The 13,976-nt window shown below is 42.8% G+C and overlaps 1 protein-coding gene across 1 annotated transcript in view; it reads left to right on the top strand.

The window, feature by feature from the left end:
- shprh (SNF2 histone linker PHD RING helicase) overlaps positions 1 to 13,976 on the top strand; it is a 162,756-nt gene that overhangs the window by 50,015 nt on the left and 98,765 nt on the right. Inside the window, exons 9-11 of the mRNA XM_068020176.1 lie at positions 1,450 to 1,706; positions 12,556 to 13,266; positions 13,487 to 13,738. Of these exons, the coding sequence (XP_067876277.1) occupies positions 1,450 to 1,706; positions 12,556 to 13,266; positions 13,487 to 13,738 (1,220 nt within the window). The remainder of the gene's footprint in view (positions 1 to 1,449; positions 1,707 to 12,555; positions 13,267 to 13,486; positions 13,739 to 13,976) is intronic.

Raw genomic sequence — 13,976 nt, 5'->3', positions numbered from 1 at the left:
GCAGGAAGATGGAAGACAACATATATGGGTTTAATGTTCCCAGGTCTTGCTGCCCATCTGAGAGTTCTCCCATGCTCCATTTTCTCTCAGGAGTGATATCAAAATTAACCACCCTAAAGTCCTCACAGACAGCAATTGCAGACCTTAGCATTCCCATACTTCCTCCTTTTATGATTACTGCTCGATCCAGCTCTTTCTGACTCCTTCCCAGGCTCTCTCCCTCACTCTGACCCCAACCCTTTGCTTCTTCCCATATACCCTACCAGTCGTTCTTCAGCCCCACCTTTCTCAGTTGCTCACGTTGCAGCATCTCTCTGACATCCTTTCCCCCTACGCTCCATTAACCCCATATATGCTGTCTTCCATCTTCCTGCATGTATGACAGGCTTTAAGAGGTTAAAAAAATAGCTATTGAGTATATCAGTAAAAGAACATGTATGAGAGACAGACGCTGGCGATGTACAGAAGAAGAAGGTGAAAGAATGGAGGAGAGGTTCAGAGAAAGTGAGAGAATGAGAAAGAGTTGGGAAGAGCGACACCACGCTAATCGAGGTATGTGCTAACCATATCCAGAGAGAGAGTGTGAATGTCATAGAGAGTGACACAAACAAATTGTGTGATAACATAGAAACTATTTTTGTCTGGGCGATCACCTTTATATTATAATACATGGGTTAATGCCGCTGAAGTAAAACACTATATTTACATCATTAGTGTGTTGAAACTCATCACGCAGTGTCTTACTCTAACTTATTCTTTTGCAGGACCTCAACAGTGGAATGTCTTGTCTTCCCTTAATATGCATGTTACAGGCACTTTAAACCCAAGTTTGGCATCACTGTTTCTTGATTTCCATTGTTTTTGCTGCTACCTGTTTCGACCTCCGTCGTCCCTGCACTGTGGATCTTTGGTCACTCGACTTTTCTGAAATGATCAAACTTATTCCCTATCGCATTGGAAAGAAGCTTTCAAATCAAACAAGAACTTTCATTTCTATAGTGCATTTAACATGGTAAAACACCCCAAGGAGCTTAATAGGAGCATTCTCAAACAAAATTTGACACAAAGCCACATAAGGAGATATTAGTATAGAGGACCAAAAGCTTGCTCAAAGATGTAGGTTTTAAGAAATGGCTGAAAGGAGGAGAGAAGTGTGGAGAGGTTTAAGGAGGGACTTCCAGAACTTAGCCTTAGGTAGCTGAAGGCATGACTGCCAATGGTGGGGCGATTAAAGTTGTGGACGCTTAAGAGGACAGAATTAGAGGAGCGCAGATATCTCCGAGGGTTTTAGGGCTGGAGGAGAATACAGAGATAGGGAAGGGAGAGGCCATGGAGGGATTTGAAAACAAGGATGAGAATTTTAAATTCGAAGTGTTGTCAGGCAAGGAACAAATCAAAGATTGTTACAAAATGACTGGGAATAATTCCTTCATCTTTTCTTGTGTACAGGCCTACGAGTAATGCTAATTACTGCTATAAAAGAAATGAAGCTGAAGAAGGCGACTTCTGTCAGTGCTATGTATAAATACATCACTACAACCTACAAGTATGACATTCAGCGGAATCGCCATCTAATCAGGAAGACCTTAGCCAAACTTAATGCAGAACAAGTGATTGAACAGGTCAAAGGTCATGGATTAGCTGGGTCCTTCAGGATGGGAAAGAATTATAAGGAGCAAGTGAAAAGAAGTGGAGCAGAAAAGCAGGTATTGTCTATTTTAATTCGCTGAGAACTTTCTGATTTTCAAACTAAGGAGCAGGAGTAGGCCATTTAGCCCCTTGAGTTGATCTGTGACCTTACTCCATATGTTTGCCTTTGTTGTATATCCCTTATTGCCTTTGGCTAACAAAAATCTATCAATCTCATTTAAAATTAACAATTGATCTAGTATCAACTGCCATTTGCAAAAGAGAGTTCCAAACTTCTACCACCCTTGGCGTGTAGAAATGTTTCCTAATTTCATTCCTGAAAGGTCTAGTTTATATTTTTAGACTATGCCTCCGAATCCTAGACACCCTAACCTCAAGCAACAGAAATAGTTTCTCTCAGTTCCCCTGAATACTTGAAAACTTGAATCAACTCACCCCTTAACTTTCTAAATTCTTGGGAATACAACTGTAGTTTGTGTAATCTCTCCTTGCAGTTTAACCCTTGGAGTCCAGGTATCGTTATGGTAAATCTATGCTGCATTTCCTCCAGGTGTGGTCGAACCAACCCTTTGTGTAGTTAAGGAAAAGTTCTATCCCCCTGTATTCTAGTCCTCTAAATGTAAAGGCCAGTATTCCATTAACCTTTTTGATTATTTTCTTTGTACCTGTGGCCTCCACTGCTTCCAGCTTTTGACCATTTAGAAAGTACTCTGTGCTAACCATTTTTTGGTCCAAAGTAGATGACCTCACATTTGCCTACATTGAAATCAATTTGCCACAGTTTTGCCCATTCACTTAATCCATCAATATCTCTTTGTAATTTTATGCTTCCATCTATACGGCTTACAATGCCGCCTAACTTTGTGTCATCGGCAAATTTGGCTATGTGGCTTTCATCATCTAGGTTGTTAATAAATACAGCAATTAGTTGAGGTCCTTGCAGGACACCAGTAGTCACATCCTGCCACTTAGAATACCTGCCCGTTATCCCTACTCTCTGTCTCTTTGAGCAAAAGATGCAGGGGGAATATGAGGAAGCACTTTTTTACGCAGCGGGTGGTAATGACCTGGAACTCGCAGCCCACAAGGGTGGTGAAAGCGGAGATGGTCAATGACTTCAAGAGGAAGTTTGATGGCTACCTGAGAGAAATAGACTTGCAGAGCTACAGACATTGAGCCAGGGAGTGGGACTGACTGGATAGCTCTGTGGAGAGCCAGCATGGACTCGATGGGCCGAATGCCCTCCTTCTGTGCTGTAAATAACTCTCTGACTCTTGAGTGGCGTGCAATTTTCCAGGTTAAAGCAGAATTCCAGAATTGAGAGAAACTTGGATGATTATAGTCAGGATATCTACAATGTTCTCCCTTTCAAACCCTGGGATGGAAACCATCTGGTCCTGGGGATGGTCACTCTTTAATGTCATACTGTTATTTTGCATGCGATAATTTTGGTGAGACCCTGTTCTTGATGGGTGACCGCTAGAAGGGGCAGGCAGTCAGTGCAGGAATCCCCTGTGGCTATCCCCCTCTCTAACAAGTATACCGTTTTGGATACTGTTGGGGGGGATGGCCTTTCAGGGGAAAACCGCAGCAGCCAGAGCAATGGCACCATGGCTGGCACTGTTGTTCAGCAGGGAGGGACAAAGCGCAGAAGAGCAATAGTTATATTTATTTATTTAGAGATACAGCACTGAAACAGACCCTTCGGCCCACCGAGTCTGTGCCGACCATCAACCACCCATTTATACTAATCCTACACTAATTCCATATTCCTACATCCCCACCTGTCCCTATATTTCCCTACCACCTACCTATACTAGGGGCAATTTAGAATGGCCTATTTACCTATCAACCTGCAAGTCTTTGGCATGTGAGAGGAAACTGGAGCACCCGGAGAAAACCCACGCAGACACAGGGAGAACTTGCAAACTCCACACAGGCAGTATCCAGAATTGAACCCGGGTCGCTGGAGCTGTGAGGCTGCGGTGCTAACCACTGCGCCACTGTGCCGCCCCTATAGGGGACTCTATAGTCAGGGGCACAGATAGGCACTTCTGTGGACGTGAAAGAGACTCCAGGATGGTATGTTGCCTCCCTGGTGCCAGGGTCAAGGATGTCTCTGAACGGACAGGGGGCATTCTGAAGGGGGAGGGTGAACAGCCAGAGGTTGTGGTACACATCGGTAACAACGAAATAGGCAGGAAGAGTGACGAGGTCCTGCAGGGGGAGTTTAGAGAGTTAGGTAGAAAGTTAAAAGACAGGACCTCTAGGGTTGTAATCTTGGGATTACTCCCTGTGCCACGTGCCAGTGAGGCTAGAAATAGGGAGATAGTGCAGCTAAACATGTGGCTGAACAGCTGGTGTAGAAGGGAGGGTTTCCGATATCTGGACCATTGGGATCTCTTCAGGGACAGATGGGATCTGGGTTGCATCTAAACTGGAGGGGCTCAAATATTCTGGCTGCGAGGTTTGCTAGTGTCACTCGGGAGGGTTGATAGGTAAATTGGCCATTATAAATTGTCACTAGTATAGGTAGGTGGTAGGGAAATATAGGGACAGGTGGGGATGTTTGGTAGGAATATGGGATTAGTGTAGGATTAGTATAAATGGGTGGTTGATGTTCGGCACAGACTCGGTGGGCCGAAGGGCCTGTTTCAGTGCTGTATCTCTAATCTAATCATAGTGTGGCAGGGGGGTGGGAACCAGAGCAGTAGGACAGCAAATTAAATAAATGAGGGGGAGCTAGTAAATAAGGCCAGTAAGACTAAGAGGAAGAGCAGGCAGGGAGATGTTGCAGAGCACAGCGGGACTGGTAGTCTGAAGTGCATTTGTTTCAATGCGAGAAGTATAACAGGTAAGGCAGATGAACTTAGAGCTTGGATTAGTACTTGGAAATATGATGTTGTTGCTATTACAGAGACTTGGTTGAGGGAAGGGCAGGATTGGCAGCTAAATGTTCCAGGATTTAGAAGCTTCAGGCGGGATAGAGGGGGATGTAAAAGGGGTGGGGGAGTTGCATTACTGGTTAAGGAGAATATCACAGCTGTACTGTGGGAGGACACCTCGGAGGGGTCATGCAGCGAGGCAATATGGGTGGAGCTCAGGAATAGGAAGGGTGCAGTCACGATGTTGGGGGTTTTCTACAGGACTCCCAACAGCCAGCGGGAGGTAGAGGAGCAGATATGTGGACAGATTTTGGAAAGATGTAAAGGTAACAGGGTTGTAGTGGTGGGTGATTTTAACTTCCCCTATATTGACTGGGACTCACTTAGTGCAAGGCTAGGGGCGTGGATGGGGCAGAATTTGTAAGGAGCATCCAGGAGGGCTTCTTGAAACAATATGTAGATAGTCCAACTAGGGATGGGGCCGCACTGGACCTGGTATTGGGGAATGAGCCCGGCCAGGCGGTCTACGTTTCAGTAGGGGAGCATTTCGGGAACAGTGACCATAATTCCATAAGTTTTAAGGTACTTGTGGATAAGGATAAGAGTAGTCCTCGGGTGAAGGTGCTAAATTGGGGGAAGGCTAATTATAACAATATTAGGCAGGAACTGAAGAATTTAGAATTGGGGGCGGCTGTTTGAGGGTAAATCAACATCTGACATGTGGGAGTCTTTCAAACGGCAGTTAATTAGAATCCAGGACCGGCATGTTCCTGTGAGGAAGAAGGATAAGTTTGGCAAGTTTTGGGAAGCTTGGATAACGCGGGATATTGTGAGCCTAGTCAAAAAGAAAAAGGAAGCATTCGTAAGGGCTGGAAGGCTAGGAATAGACGAATCCCTTGAGGAATATAAAGACAGTAGGAAGGAACTTAAGCAAGGAGTCAGGAGGGCTAAAAGGAGTCATGAAAAGTCATTGGCAAACAGGATTAAGGAAAATCCCAAGGCTTTTTATACGTATTTAAAGAGCAAGAGGGTAACTAGGGAAAGGGTTGGCCCACTCAAGGACAGAGAAGGGAATCTATGTGTGGAGCCAGAGGAAATGGACGAGGTACTAAATGAGTACTTTGCATCAGTATTCACCAAAGAGAAGGACTTGGTGGATGATGAACCCAGGGAAGGGAGTGTAGATAGTCTCAGTCATCTCATTATCAAAAAGGAGGAGGTGTTGGGTGTCTTGCAAAGCACTAAGGTAGATAAATCCCCAGGGCCTGATGGGATCTACCCCAGAATACTGAGGGAGACAAGGGAAGAAATTGCTGAGGCCTTGACAGAAATCTTTGCATCCTCATTGGCTATAGGTGAGATCCCAGTGGTCTGGAGAATAGCCAATGTTGTTCCTTTGTTTAAGAAGGATATAGGGATAATCCAGGAAATTATAGGCCGGTGAGCCTTACGTCAGTGGTAGGGAAATTATTAGACAGGATTCTTCGGGACAGGATTTACTCCCATTTGGAAACAAACAAACTTATTAGCGAGAGGCAGCATGGTTTTGTGAAGGAGAGGTCGTGTCTCACTAATTTGATTGAGTTTTTTGAGGAAGTGACGAAGATGATTGATGAAGGAAGGGCAGTGGATATTATCTATATGGACTTCAGTAAAGCCTTTGACAAGGTCCCTCATGGCAGGCTGGTACAAAAGGTGAAGTCACACGGGATCAGAGGTGAGCTGGCAAGATGGAAGACAGAGGGTATCAGTGGAAGGGTGCTTTTCTGAATGGAGGGATGTGACTAGTGGTCCGCAGGGATCAGTGCTGGGACCTTTGTTGTTTGTAGTATATATAAATTATTTGGAGGAAAATGTAGCTGGTCTGATTAGTAAGTTTGCGGACGACACAAAGGTTGGTGGAGTTGCGGATAGTGATGAGGATTGTCTGAGGATACAGCAGGATATAGATCGGTTGGAGACTTGGGTGGAGAAATGGCAGATGGAGTTTAATCCGGACAAATGTGAGGTAATTATTTTGGAAGGTCTAATGCAGGTGGGGCGGCACAGTGGCGCAGTGGTTAGCACCACAGCCTCACAGCTCCAGGGACCCGGGTTCAATTCTGGGTACTGTCTGTGCGGAAACAGTTTCTCCCTATCAAACGTATCAGAACCCCACCTTCATAATTTTGAATACAATTTAAATTCCAAAAATAAGGACTGTATGCATGACTTTCACACAGAATCAATGACATCCAGGTACCATAGACCCATTACCTTCCACCCATTAACCCCACTACAACAGAGGATTACATGTGACTTTGACACCCTGTGTGTGTGTCGGACATTCACGAGCACAATTTACAATGCACTCCTTATTTGGGCATATCCATTTTGTGACACAGAAAGCCACATATGCAGCTGCACACTTCAGCCACTACACTGTGATTCTGAAGCTTTGCATCCCCATACCTGTACCTCCAGCATGAACTTCCTTTTTTTTGTTTCTCTCGCACAAACTTAATATAAAATAATTTAATATAAATTTTACCTGAGTAAAACTTTGGAATTTTGTCCTCTATGTTTTTGAGAATTATTTGAATAAAAGTTACTGAGTAGAAAATGCTAGAAGTTGGTGAAAAATATTCCAACAGTAGAGCTCTCTGGTGAATCCTGGGTAATTAACTTCATGGTACACGTACAGATTAATCAGTCCAAACTCAGCTTACAAAGTCATAGCTCTGGACAAAAGTAATAAGAACAAGCCCAGACTTTTGAGAAAGGCTGAAGCATTGAAGTAAGATCTTTAATGAGAGTATTGAAGGGTACAAAAGTAAAACTCACTGGATAAATTTAATCATGTTATTGTGAAATATGTATTTTTAGATTTTCTTTTTGTTTAAACCTTTATTTTGACCATTAGAATTTTCAGTCACTGCAAACAAAATGGTGGATGAATTTTTATTAGTAAGTATTTTGGGCAATTTTTAGGAAGCCAGTGGCCAAATTCTGCAGTCGGAGTAATGACATTATGTAGGTAAAACACATTATAAATATGGATATGGGAAAATATAATGGAAAAAGTTAACTTTCAATTTTTCTATGTATTAAAAAAATTTACAAAGCAGCAGTAAGGCATTTAGTATATACATCAGTTCAAATGAGAGTTGTTAAAAGTGTGATGGGGCTCTGAGAGAAGATTTTTAATTTGCTCAAAAACGTGGCGGAGATTTTTAAGTACTTTGCAGAGGCCTTTAATAAAAAGAGGTATACCGGATAGGAGGAGCATCCTGAATAGGTTGAGAGTGAGATGAGCCATTATTCTGAGGGATAACAAAAAGATTTTGGATATATTAATTAATCAAAGAGATGAGAAGTAAAAAAAGACTAGCATTTATATAGCACCTTTCACAACCTCTGGACATCCTAAAGCATTTTTATAGCCAATGAAATTTTTGTTTTGAAGTGTAGTCACTGTTGTAATGTAGGAAATGTAGCACCCAATTTGCATACTGCAAGCTCCCATAAATAGCAATTTGATAATGACTAGATAATCTCTTTGTTTGGTGATGTTGATTTGAGGGGTAAATATTGGCCAGGACTCCGGGAGAGAATTCCCTTTCTCTTTAAAATCTTTTACATCCACCTGGGATAGCAAAGTCTTGGCTTAACAGGTCATCCAAAAGACGGCACCTCTGACAGTGCAGTTCTCCCTTGGTACTGCACTGGAGTGTTGGCCTAAGTTTGTGCGCTCAAGTCTCTGGAGTGGAATTTGAACCTTCTGACTTGGGGGTGAGGATGCAACCCACTGAGCAAAGTGACAGTGCACAGAGTCTAACAGGATACATCCTAGGATCTTGAAAGAGTTGAAGGAGGATATTGCAGAGACCTCAAATTTTATATCAGGCTCTATAGAGTGTGGACATGTGTTGGAAAACTGGAGAGTAGCCAATGTATTACCCATTTTTAAAAAGAGAGATTCAGCTCATATGGATAATTACTGACCTATTAGCTTAATATCTGCATTGGGAACATTTTTGAGTCTTTGAGGATGAAATGTCCATGTATCTGAATAAAGAATATTTAGAAATAGCCAGCACAGATTCAAAAGAGGTCATCATGCTCAATAAACCTTCTAGCATGGTGGGGTAGGGGGGTGGGGAAATGCAGCGGATGTAGTGTACATGGACTTTAGGAGGTCTTTGGACAGGGTACCACACTGGAAGTTACTAGAGAAGATTAAAGGATATGGAATTATAGGGAGATTAGCAAAAAGGATTAAAAATTGCTTATTGGGGGGGAGAGGTGCGGTGGTGGGGGAGCAGAGAGTAGGAATTAAGGGCAGTTTATCAGCATGGTTGGAAATAGGTAGAGTAGTTCTGGACCCACTTCTGTTCACTGTACATATCAATGATTTGTATATAGCAGTTTTGTCAAATGCAAATCCTGAGGTCCAGTTAATTCTTTATAGACCAAAAGGGAGCTAGGGGAATGAGCTAAAATGTGGGAGATTGGATTCAACGTCATTAGGTGTGAGATGCTGCATTCTGGTTTTTTAAAAAAGCAGCTATTAATCTCTTAACTGTGTACCAATGGTTTGATTATATACAGGTGAAGGTTGTTAATTGGGATCTTAGTTGAGCACTTATAAGCAGCCACTCACAGACTAGTGGAGGGTTTTGAGTGAGGAGCTACATATTTGTAATCTTTTTACTCTGCACATTAAATGTGAAACTGAGTAAAGATAGGCTCCAGCATTATCCTTCCATAACAAGCTTTCTGGAGTTTAGCATGGTAGCAGAGAATGATTGCCTAAAGCTGAAGGTTGGAAACTAGGAATTTGTTTTTTGCACAGAAAACTGAAATCTCAAGGGCTAGTGTGGCATAATATGGCAGAAAGCAAGTGTAAATTGTCAGGGTATGATTACTCTCCGGTGTTCTCGGAGTCTGAACCATATGACTAGTGAAAGAATTAATTGGCTATGTGGACACGGGTTATGTCCCTACCAAAGAGGAAACAAGGTATGGCCTTGACGTTGTCACTTCCCACCAAAAGTAAAATCAGAAGTAAAGTGTTTTGTGAACTGGATGCTTTTCAGTTGGATACTGATGAAGGGTTGGATCTTCTGTTAGAATTCTTGGATGAGATTTACAAGAAAGATGACCTATTGAATGTGTATGAGACATGCTCAGACTTTAATAGATTTCACAAAACAGATGGTTATTCAATGGAGGAATATATCATGAACTTTAACAGACTGTATAGAAGATTGAGGAAATTCAATTTGGAGATTCCCTGGTTCAATGCTAGCTTTTAAATTGCTAGATTGTACTAAGGTATCCCTTATGGACAGGCTCCTGGTTCTAACTGGAGTTCGGTTCGTGGACAAAGACTCCCTGTTGGATCAAATGGCTGCTGCCTTAAAGAAATTCCTGGGGAAACAGTCATTTCCTGCAGCCCTGGTAGAACAAACAGGGCATTCTGTGGTGACACAAAGAATGGAGGACTCAATGTTTATTAGATTTTGAAATGGCCCAGATGCTGGAAGCAGGCATAAATGCAATGGAAGAGAGAAGGACAGGAGAAATGAGGATGAAAGCACCTTTAGCAGGTCTATCACAATGGAAGACAGAATTGGAACAGCAGTCGTAGACAAATGAATCCCAGGAATGCCAAGGATCAATTAATAGGTGCTTCAGATTTGACTCAAAGTATCAGTATGAAATGAACTGCCCTAAGTGGAGGGGCAGAGTCCTCGAAATAACAGATGACACGGAGAATTCTGAGGCAGAAGAGGAAGATACTGATGAATCTGAACGAATTGTACTAGTCACAAGGAGATTTAGTCCTGTGATGCATGTGTTAGGTGCAGATTTGTTCAGCTGTGCTGTATTAGACAGTGCTTGCACGTTGACAGTTTGACAAGTTGACAGTGGAACTGATTGGTTGCAGTGTTATCTGGATTCACTCAGTAGTGAGGATCGACGCAAGGTTAAGGAGTATAAAAGTACTACCAGCTTTAGGTTCGGTGATGACAACACATTGAAGTCACTGAAGAGAGTAGTAACTCCATGTAAAATAGCTGGGGTAAGCCACTTTATCAGTACTGATCTAGTCTTTAGTGAGATACCTTTACTGTTGAGTAAGCCTTCAATGAAAAAGGCACAAATGGAACTTGATATGGAGCACGACAAGGCAATTGTTTTTGGGAAGTCTGTGAATTTGCAGTTTACCCAGTCAGGGCATTATTGTATCCCCTTAACAAAACCTGATGTTTCTAGTCAGAGTGTTAGAGAAGTATTAGTGAAGTGTTAAGCATCAGAGAGATAAAAAGCAAATTGTCTTAAAATTGCACAGACAATTTGCTCACACTTCTTGCCATGGATTTAAAAACCCTGCTAAAGGATGCAGGTGTGATTGATGAAGATAATAAGGATAATAGAAGAGATTAGTGCAAATTGTGAAATCAGTACAAAGTATTGGAGAACACCATCATGTCCTATTGTCAGCTTTCCATTGGCACGTGACTTTAACAAGGTAGTTGCCATGGATCTTAAGGTATGGGACCAAGACAAGAATATTTTCATTCTGCTTTTTATAGACCTAGCAACTAGATTTAGTCTTTTTACAGTAATTAATAGTAAGGACAAAAGGGTGATTATAGATAAAATCATGACAAAATGGATAGGGACTGGGTGAGGCACCAGCTAAGTTTCTGACTGATAATGGAGGGGAATTTGCCAATGACGTGTTCAGAGACAAAATGTGGAGTAATCAGTTCAGCCATGAACTTATTGAATGGCGGAGCAGGCTCGAAGGGCCGAGTGGCCTACTCCTGCTCCTAGTACGTATGTTGGTATGAGACATTTGTGAAAGCATGAACATTATAGTTATGAATACTGCAGCTCGTCATTCCCAGCACTCGGCTCCCTCCCGCTTCCGGTCCCCGGTACTGGTCCCCGCTCTCTCCCGCTTCTGGTCCTGGTACTGGTCCCCACTCCCTCCAGCGATCACAGCCTTTTTTCCCCGCATGGGGAAAGTGTGGAAGAGAGAGTGTGACAAGATGGGGACGGGAGGGAGACTGTGAGCGGAAGGGACCGGGGGACCGAGCGGCCAAGGGGGAAGAAGGGGCAAGACCACGGATTCTGTTGTAATGCAAGCACAATCCTGCACATGCAGCTATCCTGGAGCTCGTTTTAAACACAAAACTCACTGAAGTGATGCTGGATCAAGTTGTGGATTTGTCTCTTATTACAACATAGAAGCAGTTCTCTGCCGGTGTTCATGCTGAACACGAGCTCCCAGGATTTATCTGTTCCAACTTCCAAAATGTTAGAAGTCTCTTTTTAAAATGCTCACTGCTTTAAAAATCAGGTTTGTGTCCGGAAATAATAGTCAATAAAATTCATTAAACGACCTGTTGCGGGGAGCAGGAGCGGGGACCAGAAGTGGCCATTTTGGTTTCACTTGTTTTTGTGATATATTGAGCAGCGTGATATATTGAGCAGCGTCATCTTTGCTACTGGCAGCTGCCAAAATGTCGCAGACTGTGATGTTAAAGTGCATGAGGCTGCATTTGCGCATGTGCAAGTACTGCGCCACCTAGTGGTTGCATTATCAGCAAACGCAGCCTTAAAACTCTGAAAGGATTGACAGCATAGATCGAAGTCAACTGTTTTCAGTACTTGGGTCCAGAATGAGGGGCCATAAATGCAAGCGGTTTAGAACAAAGCTTTTTTGTACAGAGAGTTGTGAGGCTGTGGAATTCACTACTGGGGTTAGTGGTTGAGGCAGCTCTATGACTCTATGTCAACATTGAAGGTTAGGAGATTGGATAGGTGGATGAAGGAAAAGATGAAGGGATATGGGAACAGGATGGGTAAATGTGATCAGCACTGCTTGCTCACATGGAGGTTGAATCCTGACGCAGTCTGGTTAAACTGGATGGCCTGTTTTCACGTTATAACTTCTATGTGTTTCTGTGTATGTATTGTGTGATTTATAGATGCTGTTTTATTGTATTTCATTGTTTCTGCTTAGAAACCAAGCCCTGGGAAAAATGTGTTCCATATTTTTCTAAATAATGAACAAGAGGTCAAAAAAGAAGAAGGCGACACAAGTTTGAATATAGCAGACCCTGGAAAACTATTGGCAGGTGATTCCCTTGTGTGTCTCCTGGAAAATGAAAATGGCAATTGTGGTGAAACTGAGCAACACCAGAATGCAGGAAAATCACCAGAAACATCACAGGACTTTGATTCAAAACAAGAGGAGGTTCCCAATAGAGGGTTAGAGATGATTTCAACTTGTCAAGGGATCACGGAGAATAACGGAATTGATGAAATAAGAGAAAATTCCATTACCCTACTGCAGCTGACGACAAATGATAAAAGTTGCCCAAACGTTCCACGGGGAGATTCTGAAGAAGCTCTGGTCGCACTGCATCGCTCAAAAACAGCTCTTCCCTTTAGCAATTCGAAGTGTCATTTCGAATGTATCTGTGGAGAAAGTGGACTGGTTGATTATAAAGCGCGGGTGCAGTGTCTGAAGTGCCATTTATGGCAGCATGCTGCATGTGTTAATTATAAAAAAGAAGACCTAAAGATCAGGCCATTCTACTGCCCACACTGTCTGGTCACTATGGAACCTGTGCCCACATCTGCAACCCTCATCATCTCGCCCAGTTCCATCTGCCACCAGTGGATGGATGAAATTAACAGGCATATGAGATCTTCTTCCATTTCCATCTTGGTAAGGAACCCTACTGTGGGAAAAAAACTCAAAAAACTAGCATGAATCTTAATTGTGCAGTTTTCATAACCTTTATCAATGTTTTATAAGTAGTTAATTGTAAGATATTTGAGTAACTTAATTAGTTTCCATTCTAGTATGATTAGTTGCTGTGCTAGTTTAGAGTACTTTATTTCTTTAGAGCAACACCTTCATTGACATTGCTGACTTCCCTCCACAGGTGTACCAAGGAGTGAAGAAGCACGGCTTTATCCAACCACATGTGCTGGCAAAACACGAGATAGTCATCACAACGTACGATGTGCTTCGATCGGAGCTGAACTATGTTGACATACCTCACAGCAATAGCGATGATGGGCGTCGGTTACGCAAAGAGAAGCGTTACATGGCCATTCCAAGCCCGCTGGTTGCAGTGGAGTGGTGGAGGATCTGTCTGGACGAGGCTCAAATGGTGGAATGTGCCACCGCTAAGGTAAGAGTGCTGAAGGTAAAACTCTCTATGATGGAAAGTGGTCACTTTCTGACATCCAACTGCTGATGGGGAAACTGGGTATGTTGCAGGATTTTCCGATCATTAATTTAGACTGTTGAATAATTGTTCGGAATGTAGGCCCAAGATTCCAACATGTGCTCTCGGTAGTTGAGCGTCCCCATTTGAAGTGCAAAGTTGGTGAACGACCCCAATATTGTTATAGTTCAGGTTAATTTAC

Source organism: Heterodontus francisci, chromosome 3 (assembly GCF_036365525.1).
Source record: "Heterodontus francisci isolate sHetFra1 chromosome 3, sHetFra1.hap1, whole genome shotgun sequence".
Classification (NCBI taxonomy): domain Eukaryota; kingdom Metazoa; phylum Chordata; class Chondrichthyes; order Heterodontiformes; family Heterodontidae; genus Heterodontus; species Heterodontus francisci.
The sequence above is the reverse complement of the archived record's forward strand: the minus strand, read 5'-3'. Positions and strand labels throughout refer to the sequence as shown.